Source organism: Pipistrellus kuhlii, unplaced genomic scaffold (genome assembly GCF_014108245.1).
Source record: "Pipistrellus kuhlii isolate mPipKuh1 unplaced genomic scaffold, mPipKuh1.p scaffold_m20_p_1, whole genome shotgun sequence".
NCBI classification, from domain to species: domain Eukaryota; kingdom Metazoa; phylum Chordata; class Mammalia; order Chiroptera; family Vespertilionidae; genus Pipistrellus; species Pipistrellus kuhlii.
Window position 1 is genome coordinate 111,453,690 of NW_023425404.1, and position 25,549 is coordinate 111,479,238.

Here is a 25,549-nt window from a genome sequence, read left to right on the forward strand (position 1 = left end):
GTTAGTATCATTAAAGGCTTCCCTTAGATTAATAACTCAATATTAAAAAGATATATAATTACAAAATAAGTATGTTCCTCATATATAATGTGAACTGGTTATATTTAAATCCTGTGAATTCAAAATGTAAGGACCCTTTATCTTTTCTTATAAATATGAATTGGATACTTTTCCTTAAAATAAATAACTTAAAATACATTCCAAATATTACTCTATAAACTGCTTGAAGCTTTTTTCATTCATTTCATTGAAGCTAATATCCACTAAAATTATATGATATTAGTATTGCCCATCACATTGCCTATTGAAATGGTTTTTAGGGCAGTTTTGTTTTGTGTATCTTAAAGACTGAATATAAGAGAACATAATTTAAGCCCAGAAAGTGGGAGTCTTTCTAAGAGGTTTTTGAATGATGTTTACTTTCAGAGTCAACATGAAATTGCCTGCATATAATTTAACTTTAGAACTATTAATTTCCTCCAGGAATGGTTTTTCTGACATGTACATGAGTTTCACTATCTTCCTACCTGGCATATTTTTCTAACTAGGCTCAAGACAGAGTTTAGGACTCCTCTGGGCATCTCCACTAGCAGGGCCATATATGTTCTTCTGTGAGCATGGATCTACTTATTGCCATTATCAAAACCTGGTGAGATCTGATTATTTTAGAAATGTTACTCTCCTGTTTTAGCTCCCAAACTGGGATAAGTCTCAGAATAGTGGACAAATATGGACATGGACTGAATTAAATGGTTTACTGACCCTTTCAATGCTTAAGTGACAGCCTCTTATAGTTGTGAATAATAGGCCTGACTATACTCCTGGACAAAAGGTTCTTAGGTAATAGGAAAATAGGAATTAGAAAATAATAGTTATTATGAAAGAAATGCAGCTTTAATAACTATTCCAGGGTAAAAGAGCACTGCAAGTACTTGGGGGACTGCTCCAAAACCCCTCTCCAAACATGTACTAATATGTACTAATGATAAAGAGAAAATTATAAACTTATAGCCATGATAAAAAAGGTAGTTAAATATCTCTGTAGACAAAAACAAATGGAAACAAATAGAGCTTAAGCTATAAGCTTACTGAGCCCCCGACCTACACGCAGCAGAAGAAATGAGAAGTTTGACTCACACAGTAATGAGGACTAAACGAAGCCTACAAAAGGCCTGGGCTCAGGGCCAGGCTCTCGGCTTGTAATCAATGGTTGCAGTGGGACTCTACCACCTGTGGGAAAAAGTGTAAAAAGGTGAGAAGGCCAATGCCTGAGGCTACAACTTACAAAAATATTATGGATCTGAGATGTTAAGAGGCCAAGGTTTAAATCTCACAGCTGAGAATAGGCCAGGGGATCTGCAGGCTTGGTATCTAGATCTGCAATGGCCTCAATACAACCTCAGGAGGGAGCCCTAAGCTGCCTATAAAAGACCTAGTTCTTGTCTGTCAGGGAAAGGAGTAAAAGCCATAATAAAGCCCCTAGGGAAGGGTGAATAAAAAGAGAAACTCCCACTAAAGATGAACCTGAAAACTAAAATTCTACCTAAAGAAATATAACGCCTTAATTATGAAAGAAAAATACTTTCCTTCAAGTTTAACCACCTATATATATAGTTTCTTCAATAATAATCTAAAAGTCTAAAGCATTTTTATATCACAATGATAGATTTGAAGCAGACATACCCTGCAAACTGTACACTTAGGTCCTGTTTTAAGAATCCATAATAATTTCAGGATACAGTTTTAATTAAATTAATCCTTTGGTCCATATTATGAAAGCTGGCATACCTCAAGTCATCTTAAGTTTTCAACTTCCAGAAATTTCCTGAGGTTGCCTTTGATGAGCTTAGGGCATTATTTATAGTAACCTAGAAACATGTTTAGTGTAGTTCCAAGACAACTATAACCAGAGTGCCAGGGTCATTCTAGGGTGGACTTATCTAAAGACCATAAAACAGCCGAAGCCGGTTTGGCTCAGTGGTAGAGCGTCGGTCTGCGGACTGAAGGGTCCCGGGTTCGATTCAGGTCAAGGGCATGTACATTGGTTGCGGGCACATCCCCGGTGGGGGGGGGGGGGGGGGGGGTGCAGGAGGCGGCTGGTTGATGTTTCTCTCTCATTGACGTTTCTAGCTCTCTATCTCTCTCCCTTCCTCTCTATAAAAAATCAATAAAATGTATTAAAAATAAATAAATAAAGACCATGAAACAAGGCCATTCAGCTTGCCTGTATTTTGTTTTTTATATCAATCTCTTGTTTATAAAATTCACAAAGATGTGGGGGAGAAAATAACCATGCAACAGACATATTATCATTCTTTCAACAAATATTAAAGGACTACTGTATAATGGGCAGTTGGTTGTATTTTTTTAAACTTTGAGGTATAATTATTACACAAGAAACTATGGTTACTTAACTCCACTGTTGTGCAGAGAATCAACAAGTAATTATTTATTTCCCTTGTGCATTTTATTTTACAGCATTTCAGAAAATAATTTAGAGGGAATATATATTTAGGCGTTTTTCAAAAGAGGACGGCAAATGAAGTTGAAAGTAGATATGAGAATTATGATTTTGGCTTTACATAAGGACAAAATTTCTACTGAGTATTATTATCTAAAGATTTAACAGGTTAGTTCCCAATCCCCATTATTAGACATAAATAAAATGACCATCTGCTGGGAGGATTACAGAAGACATTCCTATTAAGAGTAAATAGGTTAGATATTGGTAATCTCTCCAACTTCAGGATTCTATTATTCAGGTTCTTCAACTTTTGTTTTTATTGTTTCCCCCCTCAGGTTGAATTTTTAACACCTCTGACCCCAGTGCAATTTCTTTCTTAAACCAGGACTATTTAAAAAACAGTAGCTAGGTATAAGAACCAATGCTGTTCAGATCTACTTTTTTCCCCCTCAGTTGCTTATGAATTACAAAAGGCAAAGACAAAAAATTTGGCAATTAATTATTCAGTCCAAAGGGAAGCAGTACTTACTAGGAAGCAGTGCATGTAGAAGTGGCAGAGGTGGTTATTAAAAAAGGAAGGCTGGAATCCCTGATTTATATTATAAAGAGTTCAAAGAATGGCAAACAAATGAAACTGCATTTGGGAATCTCTTTTTAAAATCACTTAATTAAAGTTATTATTTATAATAATAAAAGTAGATGGCAGTGGAGAATACAGTGAATATTTATAGCTAGCAATATATTTGATGAATGAGTTTCAGACTAAATAGGGAGGACATGCAACCTCAAAGTTAAAATTACAAAGTAAAAACTGGTGAATTCTTGATCAAAGCACCTTTAAAGTCGTATTATGTTAATAACATTTTAGGAGTTGCAAAATACAACAGACAAGTCAGCAAAAGTAAATGACTAATTTGAATTAAATTGTTTGCCTTTGCAGACAGGCCTTTATACACATTCAGAACCTATTGTCCTTAGAAGAGCAGCATAACCTATTATCAATAGCCTTTACAGGAAAAAAAAAAAAAAAAAAGGACAAAATGTACAGATAGCTAATTAGAAAGACGATATCTAGCACAATATAAAAGAAAGCAACAAATAGTACAGTGGGTTAAAAATGGAGGTGGAAGAGGAGGAGAGTACAAACTACTAGTATATCTGACAAAATAGAAACAATAATCAGTGATTTTATTTAAAATCTAGTGGCCAGGTGCACAGAATTCGTGCGGGGTGTGGGGGGGGTGTGTGTGTGTGTGAGAAAAGAGGGTCCCTTCAGCCCAGCCTACACCCTCTTCCAATCAGACATCCCTCTCACAATCTGGGCTGGCTGCCTGCCTGATTGCCCAAACCCCTCTGCCTGCCTGCTTGATCACTCCTAACTACCTCTGCCTGCCCCTAACTACCTCTGCCTGCCTGCCTGCCTGCCTGATCACACCCAACTGCCTGCCTGATCTCACCCCCAACTGCCCTCCCCTGCCAGCCTGATTATCCCTAACTGCCTCTGCCTCAGCCCCCACCACCATGGCTTTGTCTAGAAGGAAGTCAGATGTCCAGAAGATGGCTAGTGGACCCAGTCTAATTAGCATATTATCCTTTTATTAGTATAGATAGATTATATAGGATAGGATTGCTTAAATAGGAGGGGGAGACTTTTTCAGCAGGAGATGCTCTTGGCAGACAAAAATACATAATCCCTATATCTGGACTGATAGCCAGCCATATGCAGTATACTGCCAAACCAGTCATTAAAAATTGAATCACTTTCTTACATCTTAAACCAAACAGTTGTTGCCCTTAAATCCCCTCCTCAGCCCCCACCTTAGGTTCTGCCTTCGCAGTTCACCCAGATTAGGTTTTGATTGGTCAGTTTCTATGCCAGTCAGTGTCAAAAGCTCAGCCTCCTAGGCAGCCATTGGCTCCTGGCAGTTCACCCAAATTTGGTTCTGACAGGTTAGTTTCTATGCCAGTCAGTATCTCCAGGCCTACCTCTGGGCCTGATTAGAGAGGCAGGGTTGATCAGCAGCTGCCCCAGGCTGCTGGCAGGCCCAGAGAGAGAGAGAGAGAGGCATGGCTGCTGGAGAGGCCCGGAGCGAGAAGCAGGGTCTGATTCGTAGCTCTGTGGAAGCTGCTGATCAGCTCTTGGCCATCCCCCCCCCCCCCCCCCCCCCCCCAGGTTCACCAGCAGCCACCTCCCTCTCTCTCTCTCTCTCTCTCTCTCGGAGGTAAGCAGTTTAGCCCATTCACCAGTCCCCACCCATCTGAGCCTGCTGTCATTTTGGACATTACAGACCCTGGCTCTTTAGATAGATAGATAGATAGATAGATAGATAGATAGATAGATAGATAGATAGATAGATAGATATTTAGATGTATCTTCTCTATATAATAAAAGACTAATATGTAAATTGTCCCCTCAGGAGTTCGACTGACTGGGAGCTCACTCACTCTGGGAGTGAGCCTGGCTTCTGGCTGAGTGGTGTACCCCCTGTGGGAGCACACTGACCAGCAGGGGGAAGCTCCTGCATTGAGCATCTGCTCCCTGGTGGTCAGTGTGTGTCATAGCGACTGGTTGTTCCGCCGGTCATTCTGATTGGTCAATTTGCATATTAGGGTTTTATTATAAAGGATTAGTTTTTATCAAAATGTTTACTATATTAAAGATCCTTATTAGCCCTCATAGAAGCAAAAGAATCTGGGTATAAAAGGAATGAAGATGTGGCTGATAAATTAGCAACCCTAAGTTACTTGATTACATAATCTGGATGGTGGAATGGCCATTAAACATTACCATAGTTTGCATGGTATCAATACAGATATTAGGATCCGGCCTAAGCTGGCAGGTGGACATCCCCCAAGGGGTCTTGGACTATGACGTGCGCTGACCACCAGGAGGCAGCACGGAACAAAGGAAGACTCTGGCCAGCAGTTGGCAGGTGGGGGAAGGCAGGCCCCGATCGGCCATGAGTGCCGGCCAGGCCTAGAGACCCTACCTGTGCACAAATTTCATGCACCAGGCCTCTAGTATCTATATACAACAGAGGAATGTTAATTTTCTAAGGCTATGCTATTCAGTATGGTAGCCAACAGCCATATTTGAGCACTCTAAATGTGCAAGGCAAGTCAGAAACCAAATTTTTTTATTTAATTAGTTGATACTCAAATTTTAAAATAATACTTGATTCAGTTAATGGAAAGTATGGAGTTTGATTCTTCAGCTTGGAAGAATTTGGATATATTAATCTACTTATTTAGTTACACATCCTACAAAAATATCAATACAGATCAAGTATTTTCAATCAAAACTTGGTCTCTAAATTAAAGTGTACTAAAAATATAAATGCAAACTACATATCAAATTTTGAACGCTTAGTAAAAAAGCTAAAATGTGAAATATCTCAATAATATATAAAAATGTGACTACAGCCAAAACCAGTTTGGCTCAGTGGATAGAACGTCAGTCTGCAGACTAAAAGGCCTCAGGTTCGATTCCGGTTAAGGGCATGTACCTTGGTTGCGGGCACATCTCCAGCATGTGAGATGTGTGCAGGAGGTGTGCAGTGGGGGGTGTGCAGGAGGCAGTTGGTCGATGTTTCTCATCAATGTTTCTAGCTCTCTATCCCTCTCCCTTCCTCGCTATAAAAAAATCAATAAAATGTTTTTTTTTAAATGTGACATCTTGAAATAATATTTTGATACATTAAATAAAATATTAAAATTAACTTCACCTGTTTTTTACGTTTTTAAATGCAGCTTTTAGAAAATTTAAAATTACATATGTTGCTTGTATTACACATCTATTGCATAATGCTACTCCAGGGAGATCAATGCCTTGAAAAATCTGTCATCTGTCAAAAATCTGAAATAACCCTACCCCGTTTGGCTCAGTGGATAGAGCATCAGCCTAGGTACTGAAGGGTCCCAGGTTCGATTCTGGTCAAAGTCACATGTCCGGGTTGTGGGCTCAATTCCCAGTAGTGGGTGGGTGCAGGAGGAGACAGCTGATCAATGATTCTCTCCCATCACTGATTTCTCTCTCTCTCCCTCTCCCTCTCCCTCTCCCTCTCTTTTTCTCTCTTCCCTGAAGTCAATAAAAATATATTTTTAAAAATCTCAAATATGTCAGTCATGATTTAGAAATTACATATTACCTTATCTCTTAATGTAAAAAAACATTACTTTAGAGACTCAGAATTTGTATATATATGTATTCCAAAGTCATTTGAATTATCTTTACACAGAGGATTGTTAAACATCATTAAAGTATTCCTTTATGCAAACTATGGTAATGTTTAATGGCCATTCCACCATCCAGATTATGTAATCAAGTAACTTAGGGTTGCTAATTTATCAGCCACATCTTCATTCCTTTTATACCCAGATTCTTTTGCTTCTATGAGGGCTAATAAGGATCTTTAATATAGTAAACCTTTTGATAAAAACTAATCCTTTATAATAAAACCCTAATATGCAAATTGACCAATCAGAATGACCGGCGGAACAACCAGTCGCTATGTCACACACTGACCACCAGGGAGCAGATGCTCAGTGCAGGAGCTGCCCCCTGATGGTCAGTGTGCTCCCACAGGGGGTACACCACTCAGCCAGAAGCCAGGCTCACAGGTGGCGAGCACAGCAGCGGTGGCGGGAGTCTCTCCCACCTCCGCTGCAGGCGGGCAGTAGGAGCGAGGGGTCCAGACTGCACAGGGGATCCGGCCTAAGCTGGCAGGTGGACATCCCCCAAGGGGTCTTGGACTATGAGAGGGCGCAGGCAACCCCGTGTACCCAGTGCGTGAATTTCATGCACCGGGCCTCTAGTGTATTACATATACTGGTATTTAAATATTTTTCTGGGAGAAAAAAATAATTGTGAGACACACTGGAGTAAACTGCTAAGGCCATCAAGGGAGGGCATCACTACATCAGCACAGTTGCTTGCAGTACGCCAGGTGGGAAGCTCGGTCTTAAAGGTCCCTTCAAAACACTGCAAAAAATCTGACTCATGTTTTATTTGCACTTGACTCGTATTTTATTCTTATTTATGCCTACAGTTGCAAAAATACAACCCCTCTATATTTTTAATGACAATATCCCACACACGCCACAAGATGGAGATATTACTCCATTACTATTTATATTTGTATTTATGCTTTTTTCCCCCCAATGTACACTTCCCTCTCCCAGTGAATTGTCTATTTTCTCCCTCTGTTGTATATTCAGCTACCAAAATCTATTCCTAACATTTATTCTGGCTCCTCTGCCACTCTGCTCTAAATAACTTTAATATGGAAATATTATATAATGAATACTCTTGTGATACCTGTTTTCAATATTAAAAGCAAGCAGATAGCCCTGGCTGGTGTGGCTCAGTTGGTTAAGCATCATCCTATGCACTGAAAAGTCAACGGTTTGATTCCAGGTCAGGGCACATGCCCAGATTGCGAGCTTGGTCCCTGGTTGAGGTTAGTAGGGGAGGCATCTCTCTCTTTAATAGAAACATATTTTTTTTAATGTTTTTTTTTTTAGAAAAGCAGGCAGATAATTACAATATTTTCTTCCAGCTCCGCGATTTTCAACCAGTGTGCCACAAAAAAATTTAAAACATGCAATACCTGACTATTTAGTCGGGGAACTGACCTCTTTTCCCTTAGATTGTCAAATAAAAAGATTGGTAACAGCAAACACAACAATAGCCATCTGGTGTGAAGGATTAATTATACCGATTTTTGTCAGATCAGCAAAAAAATACAGTATATCTTTCGGTGTGCCACAGAATTTTAGTAAATAGTTGATGTGTGCTCTGCAATGAAAAAGGTTGAAAATCACCATACTAGCTCAATATTTTCTCATTTCTCTAAAATTAAGATAATTTTTATTTGTACATTTTTCTCTTATAGGTAATAAAAAGTTGCTACCTACAAAGTAGTAAGTACTCCAAATGTTATTTACTGAAATATATTCAGTTTCTTTGTAAGGCTATAAATTTACTTCACATTGATATCCCTCTAAACTTCTCTGGACCTCTTCTCTGAGTAGGCCTCAAACCAGTTTCTGAGCCTTATGTAAAATTTATATTTAGATTCTTATCAATTCAAATTTTATTTACCCAAACTTGCTAACCCAATTTAGTCACCAAATTTAGTTCCAAATGACTATTAGCTACAAACAAATATCAAATCCATCTTAAAAGATTTACTATTGAGGGTAATATGCTTTGAAATTTAAAATAAGTTTCAATGATGTTTTGAGAGATAGCAGCATTGTTGAAAACCTATAAAGCTTTCCACAATAACTAATTTCAAGATCAATCTAATTTACTAAGTTAAGCCTTATTATACTTTCAAAGGTGTGATACAAAATATCACACATTAGTTCTGTATAACTATTTACTATAGAACAACATAGGATTGCAATTATTTGAACTTTATAAAATGTCTCAACTAAAACACTTTATTTAAACACAGGAAGTCTATTTCCTATCACAGGTAAAAAGATCCATATGAAACAGTAATTGATATGATATACTTAACTCCAAGTAAAATAACAATTTGCAATGATCCTACATGATACATATACATTAACTTCCTTAAATCAAGTTTAATTGCCAACTATTAACCCCAAAACACTAACTTAAAAGTAAAAAAGAACATAGTTACTAATCTTTTACCTATTAAGTAAAAGTATGGTCATTGAAAATAACTGTTAATAAGATGTGCAATTTAAAAAATCCAAAATGTCAGAGACTTCTTGGTATGTACAAATTCAGTTTGTTCTGGGATAGCTTCCTTGACCTAATCCATTTTGATGGTATAAAGTCCTTACGTATTGGCTAGAAATGAGATGTCTCTACCTTCCTTGGCAGACATGTAATTGGACCCTGGGATTTCTCTACAGTCTGTTCACATCTTTCCAGTAAATGATAAAAATGTCCTATCTGGTGTTAAATCATTTTGACTACAGCACACAATACATGCTGTAGGGTCTCATGTAGCTTTTCAAAAATTCTTGCACTTTATATAATCAGGAGTTGTATTACAGGTGTGGGCAAAAGTAAGCTTACAGTTTTAAGTATGCAAAATAGTTTATTCTTGTATTATTTACTAAGTATTGTATTATTTATTTGTATTACAGCTGTAAACCCACCTTTGCCCAACCCTGTATTACAGAATTTAACTGGGGAAATTACTCCCTTTTTTAATCTTAGTGTTAGTTCTTAGTGGCATTTTAATACTGCTGCTTATACTATGACATGCCCTTTAATTTGTGATTTTAGACTTTTACCTTTATTATTCAAATTATATTAACTAACTGAGTTTTATGCTTACAACTCACTGACACTATAATGTGCAACCGTCTATTAATGAAGCATATTGTATTATACACATGCTCTAACATGAGGGAATCAGGCAACATGTGTGATGATTACATATGAGATTCCAGTTGCTGAATAATGGCAATCAGAAACACTTAAATAAGTGAATTATTCCTAACTTTAATTTAGTATTAAGAAGAGTGGGAATGAGACAAATTCTCAATTAAATTTCTAATGAAATCCTAATGACACTCTTACACACAAATTTCAATAAATATAAAAAACTAATATTTAGCTCTTAAAATGAAACACTAGGATGTAACTTAAAACACAGCAATCATATTTTTATTCATTTGTATAGGATTAGGCTTTCAAAATTAAGTGTTTTGATGAAATAAAGACTTTTGAAATATTTGACTATAGCTTCCTGCTTCACCCAATCAGAGGTTTCTCTTCTCACTGCACATCTAGATACAAGAAAGGCTTTGGAAACGTTTTTAATTCTGGGTGAAATTAACTAATGGTATTACTGCCCAAATAGACCCAGTAATGCCTGACTTACAAAGAGATCCCCAGGACTGTAAGAGGATTTCTGTCCCATCAGCTCTCTCCATAAAATTTTCATAATAGATTTACTTTGCCCCATAAAATAGGCCCAGGCAGCCTCCACTAAATAGTGTAGACATCAGAAAAATAAATCAATTTTATGATTGCCCAATTTGATGAAAATGTACTTACAATTAAGTTTTTACTCAGCTCTAACTCTATACATGATATGCCTAACATCAGCAATAAGTGACTGGAAAGTTATCTACCCACCATTCCAGATTTTATATCTCTCCCTCACTCCAAATTAACAAATAATTTTGGACTCCACAATGAAAATGGGGAAGCTGTTATTACACGACATGGATTTATAAGGGACCAGACTCACTGAAGGAAGACTATATCCAACTAATACCAGACGCTCAGTGGAATCCACAATAAGAATCATTGTAGATAACTGATAATCACAGGACAGGTTCACCAGTCAATTATGAAAGAGATCTTCATCTTTATGTTTAAAAAGGACTATGACCAGGATTGAGAAGCCTCATTAATGACTTCATGCTTTTTTCCCATCCAAAAAAACTGAGACAGAAATCAGAAATCAGGCAGATGGAAATCAAATATTACATTTATGGCTGAAAAGCTACTGAACAATTTAGATTAGGTATGGGGGTCAAATGGGCTTGCTAGCAATGTTTGCCCTTGCCTCTCCAGTCCAGACTTTGAGGCAGCACACATTTCCTATGAATAATTTGAAACATGGGAGAGAAGGTTGTCCAGGATAATTGCCTTACTGGTTTAGAGCAGAGAAGAGACTGATTACCATGTTCAGAGCTTTTTGACTGATCAGCTCTCTCCAATCAAGAAAAACAGACCAAAGTCACTCATTCCTCCTTGGAGAGATGAGAGAGATATGTCAGGAGATAGCAGTTTCTTCAGGGAAGTCCCTCACCACCTGATTATGGGGTGGCTGGATAGTAATTGTCCCTCCTTTAAACAGGCTGCTTAGTCTGTACATTTGAAATACAGATTTAAAGAGTGTAAAAGCTTTATTCATTCTGATTAAAAACTAAAACCCAATATTTTTATAAGCACTTGGCACTAACTTTTCTTCTTTTAAAACTAAGTTCCAGCATTCTTTTAAATGTAAGGATGAAGTTGTAAAAATTTTTATGAGAGCTCCAACCAGTTCGGCTCAGTGGATAGAGCATCAGCCTGCGGACTGATCAAAGGTCCCAGGTTCGAATCTGACCAGGGGCATGTACCTTGGTTGCAGGCACATCCCCAGTGGGGAGTGTGCAGGCGGCAGATAATTGATGTTTCTCTCTTAATGTTTCTAACTCTCTCTCCCTCTCCCTTCCTCTGTAAAAAATCAATAAAAATATTTTTAAAAAAATTTTATGAGAAAGAAGCACATTTTCTAGCTCTATTAGTAGGAATCAGTAATTGCTGACTGGCACCACAAAGATTACTCTGATTTCATCAGAAAGTAAACACTGAAACATTTCAAATAACTTGTCACAATTTCAAGTAAAAAAATTTTTTTTAATATATTTTATTGATTTTTTTTACAGAGAGGAAGGGAGAGAGATAGAGCTAGAAATGTCAATGAGAGAGAAACATCGACCAGCTGCCTCCTGCACACCCCCTACCAGGGATGTGCCCGCAACCAATGTACATGCCCTTGACTGGAATCGAACCCGGGACCTTTCAGTCCGCAGACCACTGAGCCAAACTGGTTTCGGCTCTAAAATTTTTTTTAAAAAATCAATGCGATGTATTGTTGGCTAGAATACTGCACATAGTATAAAAAAAGTCATGGCCCAAATAGACAATGAAAAAACACAGAATTGCCATGGACCTACAAGAAATACAGATGTTAAGAACGAAGAGACAGCGCAGGCAAACACTCCTAAATGGCTGCCGTGCACAACAATTTTTTAAAAAAACTATAAAACAAACGTCTCTCTCCCAAATACCAAGGGAAAGGGGGTTGAGAGGAAGCCCTGCAACTAGACTGAAAGAGAAAGAGGAGGATCCAGGGCACAAGCGCTGAAAAACTGAGGTGGGGGGCGTGGACATGGTACCGGCTGGCGGAGGGCGGTGCTTTCTTCAACCCGAAGAGAGACAAGCTCCCGATTGCTCTGAAATCCAGTTTCTGGGGAGAGGTAGACTGTCTTCCAAAGGGTCAGAAAGTGAGGCTGGCTTGCTTGAAGAGCTGAGATTGTTTGCTGTGCTGAGGTGCAAGATGCAGGGAGAAGGGGAGATGCAGGGAAATGAGACGCCATCGGAGAGGTGGCGGGCGATGGGGGTGGAAGGGTAGCTATCACTGTTGGCCACGCCCCAGCCTAGTGACGCCCTGAGAGTCCATCCTGAGATTCCGCCCCGTAAAACCTACAAACACACACAAGTTCCAAGCAGCGGCTTTTGCATATGAATGGCCCTCTCAGTTGCAGTTTAGCAAAATTGCAACCTGGGGCAAACAGATCCAAGGAGGACAGGATTGTGGTTCACGCTGTAGCTCCCACGACTGTACTGGCCTCAAACAGTAGCTGAACTGCACCTCATTGAGACCCAGAAACCAGAGTACTAGTGCTCAGTTTCAATCCCTCACACCCATAAGTGACACATTCGGGAGATGGTCTCAGTGAGCACCAAAGCCCCACTGAAACAAGGCTTGTCTCCAGAGCAGCAGTTCTTCCTTTATGGACACAGCAGGTCCTCACAGACAATTGGCCTGGAGATCAATTCCTCCCAGTGTACCAACAGCAATCAAGGCTTAATTACACCAAGACTTTGCACTAAGCCCACAAAGGAATATATACCAAAAGCAACCACCTCAGGTGATTGGGGAAGCTGAGCTACTGACCCCTAAAGGTCACCGACCACATAAAGCCACTTAATCAACACAGGGAGGCAGCCAAAATGAGAAGTATGACACGAATGGGAGAGAGAGAGGAGAGTAAAGTACTGGATGACACACAGTTCAGAATCACATTTATAAGATTACTCAAGAATCTTCTAAAAACCTTTGAGAAACTTGATGAGACCTCCAAGAAGCTTAGTGAGACCTTCAAGGACCTTAATGAGAATACCAAAAAAATGGAAAGGACCAGCCAGAAATTAAGCATACAAAGTCTGAAATAAATATACAGAAACTCAACTATAGATCAACATACTCCAAGAATCAAACCAAAGATCTGGAATATAAGAAAGCAAAAATCACCCAACCAGAGAGGCAAAAAGGAAGAAGAATCCAAAAGTGTGAGAATAGTGTAAGGAGCCTCCAGGACGGCTTAAAGGGTACCAACATCCGGATTTTTGGGGTGCCAGAGGAGAGTGAGCAGGATATTGAAGGCTTAATGGAAGAAATAATGACAGAAAACTTTCCCCACCTGGTGAAAGAAATAGACCTACAAGTTCAGGAAGCGCACAGGATCCCAAACAAGAGGAATCCAAAGAGGACCACTCCAAGACACAGCATAATTAAAATGCCAAGAGCAAAAGACAAAGAGAAAATCTTACAAGCAGCAAGAGAAAAAGAGCTAGTTACCTACAAGGGAGTACCCATACAACTGTCAGCTTATTTCTCAACAGAAACTATGCAGGCCAGAAGGGAGTGGCAAGAAATATTCAAAATGATGAACAACAAGAACCTACAACCAAGATTACTCTACCCAGCAAAGCTATCATTCAGAATTGAAGGTCAGATAAAGAGCTTCACAGAGAAGAAAAAGTTAAAGGAGTTCATCAACACCAAACCAGGATTACATGAAATGTTGAAGGGCATTCTTTAAGATAGGGGTGTCAAACTCAATTAGAGAAGGGGCCAAAATCTAAAATCCAGCCTAAATCGCGGGCCGAATGGTTTACTGAACAGTCATAAACTGTCATTGTGATGGAAACGCAGCGGAGTGCAGTGATGACAGCGCGGTGCGGGCCACATTGCAAGGCCTGGCGGGACGGATTTGGCCCGCGGGCCTTGTGTTTGACACATGTGCTTTAAGAAGAGGAAGAAGAAGAAAAAGGTAAAGGTAAAAAATTATGAATAACAAAAAGGCATCAAATACATACCTACCAACAAGTGAATCTAAAAATAGAAAAAATCTGAAGAATAAAATGGACTGGTGAATATAATAGAATCAGGAACATAGAAAGGGACTGGACTAACAATTCACAGAGGGAAGGGGGTCTGAGGGGTGCGGGAAGAGACTGGACAAAAATCTTACACCTATGGATGAAGACAGTGGCGGGGGTAAGGGTGTGGGGTGGGGTTGGGAATCAGGTGGGGGGGGGGGTGAGGAACACCTGTAATAATCTGAACAATAAAGATTTATTAAGAAAGAAAGAAAGAGAGAAAGAGAGAGAGAGAGAGAGAGAGAGAGAGAGAGAGAGAGAAGGAAGGAAGGAAGGAAGGAAGGAAGGAAGGAAGGAAGGAAGGAAGGAAGGAAGGAAGGAAGGAAGGAAGGAAAGGAAAGGAAGAAAAGAAAAGAAAAGAAAGAAAGAAAGACAGGTGTCCACGGAACAGCTGTTAGAGGAAATAGAACTACTATGTGGGGACCCAGAATGTAAGTTACAAATGGAAGATATTTCAGTAACACATCCTTTTTCCTGCACTCCCCTAATCTGTCACCCTATCTCCTCTGAAAAGATGGAATATCCACCCTAGCAGGTTTGGCTTAGTGCAGTGTTTCCCAAACTTCTCTCATGATGAGAATAGTGGATAGAGCGGCATCAGCCTGTTGACTGAAAGGTCCCAGGTTCAAATCTGGTCAAGGGCACGCATTTAGGTTGCAGGCTCCTCCCCGGCCCAGACCCTGGTCAGAGTGTGCAGGAGGCAACCAATCTATGTGTTTCTCTCGCACATCGTTATTTCTCTCTGTCCTTCCCTTTATTCAACTCTCTCTAAAAATCAATGAAAAAAATAAAATAAAATAAAATAATAAATAAAAATCAATGAATACGGATAAGAATTTAAAAAAAAATGCAATACTCAAGTTGGAATTTCCTATGAATTTGAAATCTTTCTTAGAGATTTCACAAGAGATTCCTTCACTGTATGAAGGCTATATAGGCTATTTAGGCATTACCTAAAGAAGGTACCACATGTTCTAAAAATGAGGCCACTAACTTACCCAAGGTTGTGAATCAGAAAGTGGTCGGGTCCAAGCTCTTAAAGTAATTGATTGTTCTAATTATAGTTTATGGAGTAACTAAGCTAACTATCCTAAACTTGGAAGAAAGGGGATATAATGAACGCCACATTCAGTCACTATCCCTGGCTTCTAGTTTGAGGTATAATCATCTTAAAATGTTTATATTAATTGTCTCCAATTCTTCCCCTTGCTTCTCTCCTGAACCCAGACACTAATCTTATCACTCTGCTGAAACAGTTTTTGCTGAGGTAGTCAATGACCTCCAAACTATTAGACTGAAGAGCCAATTCTCAGAATTCATTTTATTTGAATAATCATCAGTATTTAACCCAGCTGGTCTCCTCTTTATTTGACTTGAAAGAGACAGTATTTTCTTGATTTGCCTCCTACTTCACTGGCTGCTCCTCTTCCATCTCCTATGCTGGTTCCTCTCCATCCCGACTGTAACAGCTTGGAATCCCCAATACTTAGCTCCCAGACCACTTTCCTCTCTTTACACTCACTCCCCTGGTGAACTTGCCCAGTTGTTTGACTTCAAATTACCGTCTAATGCCAGGGATCCCAAATTTATATCTACAGTCCAAATCTTTCTCCTTATAACTGCAGACTTAAATAGCCATCTGAATGTTGAATAGATGCCTCAAATTTAGCATGACCCCATGTGGGGCGACAGTATAGCCAAGGGTTCAGCAAGCCTGAGCAGGGGTGACGAAGGATGGAGAAATGACAAAAAGATGGTTCTAGGTGGATCTTCTGTGCCTGGCTAAGGCCACAGAATAGATCCAAACTGCAAGCTGATGGTTAATTTTATAGTCAAGGACAAATAAGGTAATTTACAATGTTGTTGTAAGTTTCACTTCTTTTGGCAGCACTTGCTGCGCCCCCTCCCCCCCCGCCCCCACTAGCTACCCCGGAAAAATCTAGGGAGCAGTTATAAGATCAAGCTTAATTATGCTTAGAGGACTGTGTCCCCCAAGCTGCGACTTGTTTGTGACTTTGCCAGCAGGTCAATCCTAGGCTTAACCCTGTAACTGCTTCCTATAACCCCAAACCAAATTCCTGATTTCCCCCCAACCAAATATGTTTCAATCCCAGGCTTTTCCATCTGAGTAAGTGGCAACTGCAATTACACAAATACTTATGGTATTCAATTACTGACATCAAAAGCTTTAAAGTTATCCTCAATTCTTGTTTCTCTCACATCCCACATTCAATCAATAAAATCCTGCCAGATGTATTTTCCAATTAATTTCAAAATCTGACTACTTTACACCACCCAGGTACAATCTATATTCTACACCATAATTATCCTTCTAAATAGCCAATGACGTACATACAGACGATCCTCAACACAAAGTGTTATTTTAAATTTAAGTCAAACCATGTACCTCCTTCCGTTTTATCCCCCCCACCCCATGAGATCCCAACTTACTTGTAATTAACTAGAGGCCCTGTGCACAAAATTCATGCGCTCAGGGGGGGTCCCTCAGCACAGTGGGGAGCAGGCCTAAGCAGGCAGTTGTACCGTGTTTCCCTGAAAATAAGACATTCTCCGAAAATAAGATCTTCTCCGAAAATAAGACCTAGCGCATGGAAAGATAAGACATCTCCTGAAAATAAGACCTAGCACAACTTTGGGAGAAAAAAATTAATATAAGACACTGTCTTATTTTCGGGGAAACAGGGTACATCCTTAGTGCTGCTGCAGCTGTGCTCACCAGCTGTGAGCCCTGCTCAGGGCTTCTGGCTGAGTGACACTTTCCCTGTAGTAACACACTAACCACCTAGCAACCAGCAGTTCCTGTTTGGTCGATTTGCATATTAGCCTTTTATTCTATAGGATAGCCAAAGTCCTTATAATGTCTTACAAAGCTCTACAAGATCTTCCCCTAACTCCATCACTCTGATCACATCTCCTATTACTGTTCTCCTTCACCCTGCTCCAGACACACTGGCTGCCTTGCTGTTCCTCAAACTCTAGCCAAGCTCTTGCATCAAGGTCTTGGCACTCAACCGTCTGCCTTCTTCAAATGCTCTTCCACTAAACCACCTGGCTCACTTCCTTATTTCCTTTAAAGGCCTTCTCTGACCATCTGACATGTATAATTACTTATTTGATTATATTACTACTAGAGGCCCAATGCACGAAACTCATGCACTCGAGGGGGGGAGGGTCCCCACAGCCTGGCCTGCACCCTTTCACAGTCCGGTAGCCCTTGGGACTGGCAGCTCAGGCCCGCCACCAGGGATGTCAGTCGGACATCCTTAGCACTGCTGTGGAGGTGGGAGAAGCTCCGCCACGGCTGCTATGCATGTCTGCTGTGAGCCTGGCTTCTGGCTGAGCAGAGGGAAGAACAATGACCACCAGGGGTGCGCGCTGACCATCAGGGACAGCTCCTACATTGAGCATCTGCCCCTGGTGGTAGTCGTTCCATGGTTTGGTCGATTTGCATATTAGCCTTTTATTATATAGGATTATATAGAATGTGTTTCCCCTTACTAAATTGTGAGTTTTATAAGGCTCAGGTTTCATATTATACACCAACCAACTCCCATTGCTTAAAATGTATGTAGTAGGTGTCAAATAAATCTCTGTTGAATGGACAACAAAGCTGATGAGTGTATAGAGCCAGGTCACCAACCTACTTTGTCTTGGTCCCTCATGTCTGGCTAGTCACCAAAAGATTGGTTGGCTATGGCCTGAAAATTATACTTTAAGACACAAACGGGAGATCCAAGATGGCTGCGCCCAGGTGAACACCTAGCCGCAGCCGCACACAACAATTTCAATAAAATACAACTAAAATATAAAACGGACATTGCCCAGAACTACAGGAAGGTTGACTGACTGGAAATTCTACAGTGAGAAGCAAGGAGAAAACCAGAAGGAGGTGCGGAGGAGCTGGAAAAGCCAAGGTACGGAGACGCGGAGACGCGGCGCGCAGAGAGGACAGAGCCGGAGAGGAGGGAGGCCGAGTGCCTGGCGGGCGTTCCCTAGCGGAAAGGAGATAAAACTCCGACTGTGCTGGGCCCCCAACTGCTCTGATCCCCAGTTTTAAGCCAGACCCCGGGGACTCAGGCTCAGCCATAGGGAGCCGGGCTGTAAGGCGGAACCCCGGGGAGAGGCGAAAGGAGGTCCCGGAGGCGCGCACACTGCGCGCAGAGAAGGGACATTCGGCTGTGCCGCGGGATTGCCCTGACGGGAAGGAGACTGGGGCTCCAGACTGCTCTGAACGCCACCTCCAACTCCACTTCCAACTGAACTGAACCCCAATACCGGGCTCATTGTGGGAGAGCATAGACTGTTTGACAGCAGGCGAAAATCGAGGGCACCTTTCTCTCAGAGGCGCCGGCAGCGAGCTCTGACGGACCCGCATAGGGCGGGGCTGACGGAAGCCAAAGCTGCAGGCTCCACCCTGAAACCCCGTCCCATCTGTAACTGGGAAATGCGACAACAAAATAGATCACAAACGAAAGAAATGGAGGACAAAAAGCGTCTGGATATAGAGTTCAAATCTACGCTTATAAGGTTTTTCAAGAATTTCCTAGAAAAGATGGATAAGGCCTATGAGGATATGAAAAGAGATCAACTAGAATTAATAAGGGATCAACAAGACATAAAGAATACATTGTCTGAAATAAAAAATATTTTACAGAGTCCTAAAAACAGAAGGGAAGATCACAAGAATCAAGTCAAAGATTTGGAACATAAAGAGCCAGAAGACACTCCTCCACAGAAGCTAGAAGGCAAGAGAATCCAGAAAATTGAAGATAATGTAAGAAACCTCTGGGACAACTTCAAGCGAACCAACATCAGAATTATTGGGGTCCCAGAAGATGAGAGAGAGCAAGATATCGAAAACATACTGAAAGAAATAGTGACAGAAAACTTCCCCCACCTGGGGAAAGAATTAGACTTACAAGTCCAGGAAGCGCATAGAACTCCAAACAAAAGGAATCCAAAGAGGACCACACCGAGACACATCATTATTAAAATTCCAAGAGCAAAAGACAAAGAGAGAATATTAAAAGAAGCAAGAGCAAAGAAGGTAGTAATCTATAAAGGAGCACCTATACGATTGTCAGCTGACTTCTCAACAGAAACCATGCAGGCCAGAAGGGAATGGCAAGAAATATTCAAGGTGATGAATAGCAAGAACCTACAGCCAAAAATAATCTACCCAGCAAAGCTATCACTCAGAATCGAAGGCCAGATAAAGAGCTTCACTAATAAAAAAAAGCTAAAGGAGTTCATCACCGCCAAACCAGATTTATATGAATTGCTGAAGGGGGTTCTTTCAGAAGAGAAAGTAAACAAAGATAAAAATTATGAACAACAAATACGTAACTATCAACAAGTGAATCTAAAAACCAAGGAAATTAAAAAAATCTGATGAACAATATTAACTATTGAATATAATAGAATCAGAGGTATGGAAGGGGAGTGAACTGACAATTCTTGGGGAAAAGGGGAGAGGGGGGCGTGAGAAGAGACTGAACATAAACTGTGCACATATGGATGAGGACAATGGGGAGAGGGGAAAGGGCAGAGGGTGGGGTGGGAACCTGGTGGAGGAGAGCAATGGTGGGGGGGGGGGGAAAGGAACATTTGTAATAATATGAACAATAAAAACTTATAAAAAAAAAAAAAAAAAAAAAAAGACACAAACGACAGGCTGCATTTGTCTTTAACAAATTTTTGGTCCTCTGAAAGTCTTCCAAGAAAGTTAAGATTTAGTGTAACGTAGAGAACTAGTTCCCATCAGTTTCTCTGCTTAGGTAGAATAAGATTTATTCTTCCATGGCTGGGTAAAGAAACACAAATTAAAACAATTTTCTGGATCCTTTTCAAATTCTACTTAAACATAGAATGCTCTTGATTATCTATGCTACTTTATTTTCCATCTTTGCTCTGGTTGTTCCACACTGCCTAACTCTGCAAATTAAATTGCGTGAAATTATAAACAAAAATTCTATGAGCATTCACATGCAAGCTAAATTGCATAATCCAAAATTTAAGCCACAGCAACTAAATTTTTGCATTCTCTTAAAGGGGCGTAATTTTCCAGGAATAATTGGAAAGCATTTCCAAGATCTTTGGAAAGGTTATGTATATGTATAAGACTCTTTGTAACTACAGAATTTAATCAATCATGATAAATTCTAACAAATATTATTAATATTAAAGGCATTCTTAAAAGCCTTTGGTTATTTTTACTAACTTTTGCATCATTTACTCATTGTAATGAGTTATATTTGTCTATGAGCGGGAAGATAATAAATACAGACAGTACATAACTGTTTGCACCTATGAATTTGGAGTGTGAATGCTTATACTTTAGAAACTTTTACCAAAAAAAAATAAAATTCGTTAAAATCATAGTGCAACAGTTATATTTAAGTGAAAAGTAATTTTCCATTTAGTGTTAAGCTCCATAGTTCACATATATAGGGCATATCTAGTCATGTGAAGTGTAACTTGAATGACAATTGTTGGTAAAAACTTAAAATGTTTTTTTCACCCCATAATTATTCAAAGCACTGCATGCCGGGTTCAGTCAGATCGTGTGCAATCCTGTCTTTCTCCACCCCATATGCCATCAGATATACCTTCATTCACTGACCACTCACAGGTAGAAAGAAGTACAGGGCACCAAACGGCCTTGACAGGTAAAGTTCCAAGATTTAAAAAAAAAAAAAAAAAAAAGGAAACCAAAAGACATCATCCTGAGTACTGGTTGGGCCTCTCTCTTCCTTGAGCAGCTCAAGTGCCTCTACTGCCCCTTCAAAACTTAGTATTTCTTTGCATGGGTTCTAGGACCAGGGTAGCGTCAGCTTCCTCCAGCCTTCTAAACTGGGATACCAACCCCATCCGACAGGCTCAACAGATTCCCAAGTTCAGTGCAAGGAAAATTTCTGCAACACAGGCGCCGACCGACCAAAAGGCATTCCGACCGCCCGGGAAGGCGGAGGAGGGCAGGCAGCTAAAATGAGCGGAGGAATGTGTACCTGGGCAGGTGAAATTTCAGTGACACGTGACTGCTCTTCCCCGCACAGCCCTCTTCCTTCTTCCCGTACAAGGAGGGGTGGCAGGGTCTCCCCCAGACGGCGGAGGAAAGGGAGGGGATTGCCGCCCGGCTGGGGCGCCCTGAGCCTCAAACTGAGACCGCAGCCTGAGGAGGGGAGAGGGGCGGCGAGGACCCGGGAACCAGGTGGCCGAGCCCGGCCGCAGCGCCCGCTCCGCGGAGGAGCCGCCCCACCCCCTCCGCTCCGCCGGGACCGCACGCGCCTCTGCCCGGAGCCGCCGCCGCCGCCGGGCGGGCGGGCGGGCAGGGGCCCCGCTTACCTGCTGCACCCCGAGGAACTCGTAGAAGTTGAGCTGCACCTCCTCCACCAGGTCAAACAACTCCAGGTCCCCGCTCTCCCAGCCGCGCGCCGGCCCCGCGGCCGCCAGCAGCAGCAGCAGCAGCAGCAGCGTCAGCGGCGGCGAGACGCGCCCGGGCCGGGGCTCGGGGCGCCCCGGAGGCCGGGCCGGCCTGGGGCCGGGAGCCGCCATCGCCCCGGGCCCGGAAAGGTCACCCGGCATGCCGCGCCGCCGGCCGGGACTGGGGACGTGGCGGGCGGCGCGGGGTGTGTGGTAGACGGCGGCCGCGGTCCGGAGCTCGGGCAGCCGCCCTGAGTGTCCCGCCCGGCGGCGGCCCCGCGGCGGGCAGGGGGGCGGGAGCCTGCGGCGGCGGCGGCCGGGGCGCGGGGGGCTACCGCGGGCCGGACCCTCAAGCCCGGGCCTAGAACAGCTGGAGCACCAGCCCGGGAGCTAAGGTTGCCGAAGGGGCGGGGCTTCCCCTCGTTTTAACCTATTCCAGGCCTCGCTTCCTGTGACATCACGTCTCCTAGCAACCGTCGGGGAGGGGGCGTGGCCGGAAGTGGGGAAGCCGGTTGCCCCAGATCTGGGCCTCCAAAAGAGGCTTCTCTGCAGCTGATGCTCCCTGAAGAGGTGGCTTGTGTTTTCACACATTGAGACGCATCGCACATGGACTTGGAACATCGCAAGTATAAATCTCCCCCTGAAACAGCTACCTTCTTACCCTTCCCCGGATACAGGAAACTAAAAGCATATAGGAAAACTGATTTATTAATTATGGCTCTTTCCATACATTTCATTCCATCAGCAAAGCTAAAGGAGAAATTGGACCCATGGGCTTAAAGGAGAAAATCTAGGAAGTAGTTTGAAGTATGTTTTGTGAGAGAAATGATATTTGAACCAATGCAAAAAAGTATACTTCTAATTATGAATTAAGATTTATAAGTATAATGCCATCAAATAGGTAGCCTGGCAGAATTAATATTGGCAACTCAATCATGATCTTAGAGAGGTAGTGTGGGTTTATCCACCTTAGCCCACTTCCTTTCTCTATTGAGGCCTGTTGTTAAAGAAATAGAAGCTAAGCCCTAACCGGTTTGGCTCAGTGGATATAGCGTCAGGTCTGTGGACTGAAGGGTCTCGGGTTCCATTCCAGTCAAGGGTGCATGCCCAGGTTGTGGGCTCCACACCCAGTAAGGGGCATGCTGGAGGCAGCCAATCAGTGATTCTCATCATTAATGTTTCTATCTCCCTCTTTGAAATAAATAAAAATGTTTTTTAAAAGAAATAAAAACTGAAAACCTTTTTCCTTTCCCACTCATGTCTTACTTCCTAGTCTTCTGTTCAGTCCCTTTTAAATTTCTTTCCTCCACCACTATTGCTTCTCTTGGGTGAACATTGTTTTCTTCTTAGCTTCTCGCATTTCTCCTCCTTGACACCCTACTCTTGTTGAAGAAGTAGAAGGGGAAAAAATATGCTTGTAGAACTCATGATATTTGCCCGGTTTTAAAAATTTGATAGTATGTTTTTCCCACTTGGATCTGGATAGTTAAATTAAACTCAGTAGGGAGATGGTAAAACGACTTTTGCTCTAATAGTAAGGATATATTATTTTGATAAAGGTTAGCAAACCTAGGAAGTAAATGTTACTGAAGGAGTCCTGTTATTGCAGAGTTTTAAAATATATTTTTAAGTAGTCATAAATGGTGCTTAAAAATATATATATTATTGATTTAATCACATTTTAAGTTCATCATGAGGCTTACTTTTCAAAGGGACTGTAAGCTGGGTGGCTTAAATGACAGATATTTACTTCTCCCAGTATGGAGGCTGGGAAGTCCAAGATCAGGGTGCCAGCATGGTCAAGCTCTGGTGAGAGTCACCTTCCAGGTTGCAGAGGGCCTTCTGGCTGTACCCTCACATGTGAGAGTATGGGTGAGAGGGAGAGAGATCTTGTGTTTTCTCTCATCAGGGTACTAATCCCACAGTGTGGGCTCCACTGGCCTGACCTCATCTAAACCTGATTATCTTTCAAAGGCCCCACCTCCAGCCCTGGCATGACAGCTCAGTTGGTTAGAGCAGGGGTGTCGAACTCAATCAGAGAAGGGGCCAAAATCTAAAATCCAGCCTAAATCGCGGGCCGAATGGTTTACTGAACAGTCATAAACGGACAATGTTAACCAGAAATGTGAATTTAAAATGAGTGGAACAATCTTTTCCTTAACAGTGCTGTTAACCAACTCACATGCTATCAAGCAAAACAGTAATATTGGAATGTACCTAAAATGCTCATTGTTTTGTTTTCTGGCTAGATGTCTGACACCGTTTTCCCCGGATCAATGAGTCAATGTTCGGTTTTATTTCTTGGGCTGTAGCAACCCGCAAAACAGCATGGAGGTTGTCATCGGTAATGCGTGATCTGTGCTTGTTTTTGTTCAGATTCATTATTGAAAACATCTGTTCACAAAGATAGGTGCTCCCGAACATGGATAGAATACGGGCAGCATGAAGTCGGAGCTCTGGCATTGAGTCAGGGGGCAGTAGAGCACATGTGTCAAACACAAGGCCCGCGGGCCAAATCCGTCCCGCCAGGCCTTGCAATGTGGCCCGCACCGTGCTGTCATCACTGCACTCCGCTGCGTTTTCATCACAATGACAGTTTATGACTGTTCAGTAAACCATTCGGCCCGCGATTTAGGCTGGATTTTAGATTTTGGCCCCTTCTCTGATTGAGTTCGACACCCCTACAGTAGAGGGTAGAAGTCCTCATTTTCAACATCCTGAAACCTTGATTTCAGGCCACTGTCAGACTGAAGCTCAATTATCTCCATCTGAAGGTGATGAGGCACATTGTTGACATCAACTGTAAAAGGATTGGCAAAGATGTCAAAGCCTGAGTGCTGTGTTCTAAAGTCAGAGAAGCGCCGCTCAAATTCACTTAGTAAATGGCTAACTTTGGTAGCCAGCCGACTGCAAGGAAAAGTACCAGAAATAGTGGTTGAGATACTCAAACAAACGGGAAAGTGGGCAAGATTGTCCTGTTCCAGTTGGGACTTCCATAGTTGAAGTTTACGCTGGAATGCTGTAATCATGTCAGACATCTTCGTGATGACTTGTTTGCGTCCCTGCAGCTTCAGATTCAGTTGGGCGAGATGCTCGCATATGTCACACATCATAGCAAAATCACATAGCCAGGCAGGATCCGACAGTTCAGGCAAGGGCTTTCCTTTACTTTCCATGAAAAGAGCAATTTGTTCTCTGAGCTCAAAAAATCTTTTGAGGACTGCGCTCTTGCTCAGCCATCTTACTTCTGTGTGGTATGGCACGTCTCCATGCTCTGCACCCACCTCCTGTAAAAACTGCTGGAACTGGCGATGATTCAGGCCACGTGCCCGTATAAAGTTAATAGTTTTAATGACTGTGGGTCATTATGTCATTCATGTCCAGAACTTTTCCACACATAGCCTCTTGGTAGATAATGCAATGATAAGTAATCAAGGGTGTGTGGCAATGATTTTTTTGCATTCTTTCCTTCATTAGTCCAACCAAGCCTTTCTTTTCTCCGCACATTGAAGGTGCGCCATCGGTAGTTAGCCCCACCAACTTTTCCCAGGGTAATTTAAAATTATTTATAGATTTCTCCACAGCCTCAAATATATCTCTACCAGTCGTCGTCCCATGCATGGCAGCTACATCCAAAAGTTCCTCAG

General features: G+C 41.8%; 1 protein-coding gene across 1 annotated transcript in view; it reads right to left on the bottom strand.

The window, feature by feature from the left end:
* DNAJC1 (DnaJ heat shock protein family (Hsp40) member C1) overlaps window positions 1-22,310 on the bottom strand; it is a 213,886-nt gene extending 191,576 nt beyond the window's left edge. The window contains exon 1 of the mRNA XM_036459795.2: window positions 21,825-22,310. Coding sequence (XP_036315688.1) covers window positions 21,825-22,064 — 240 coding nt within the window. The 5' untranslated portion in view covers window positions 22,065-22,310. The remainder of the gene's footprint in view (window positions 1-21,824) is intronic.
* Window positions 22,311-25,549: the final 3,239 nt, after the last annotated feature.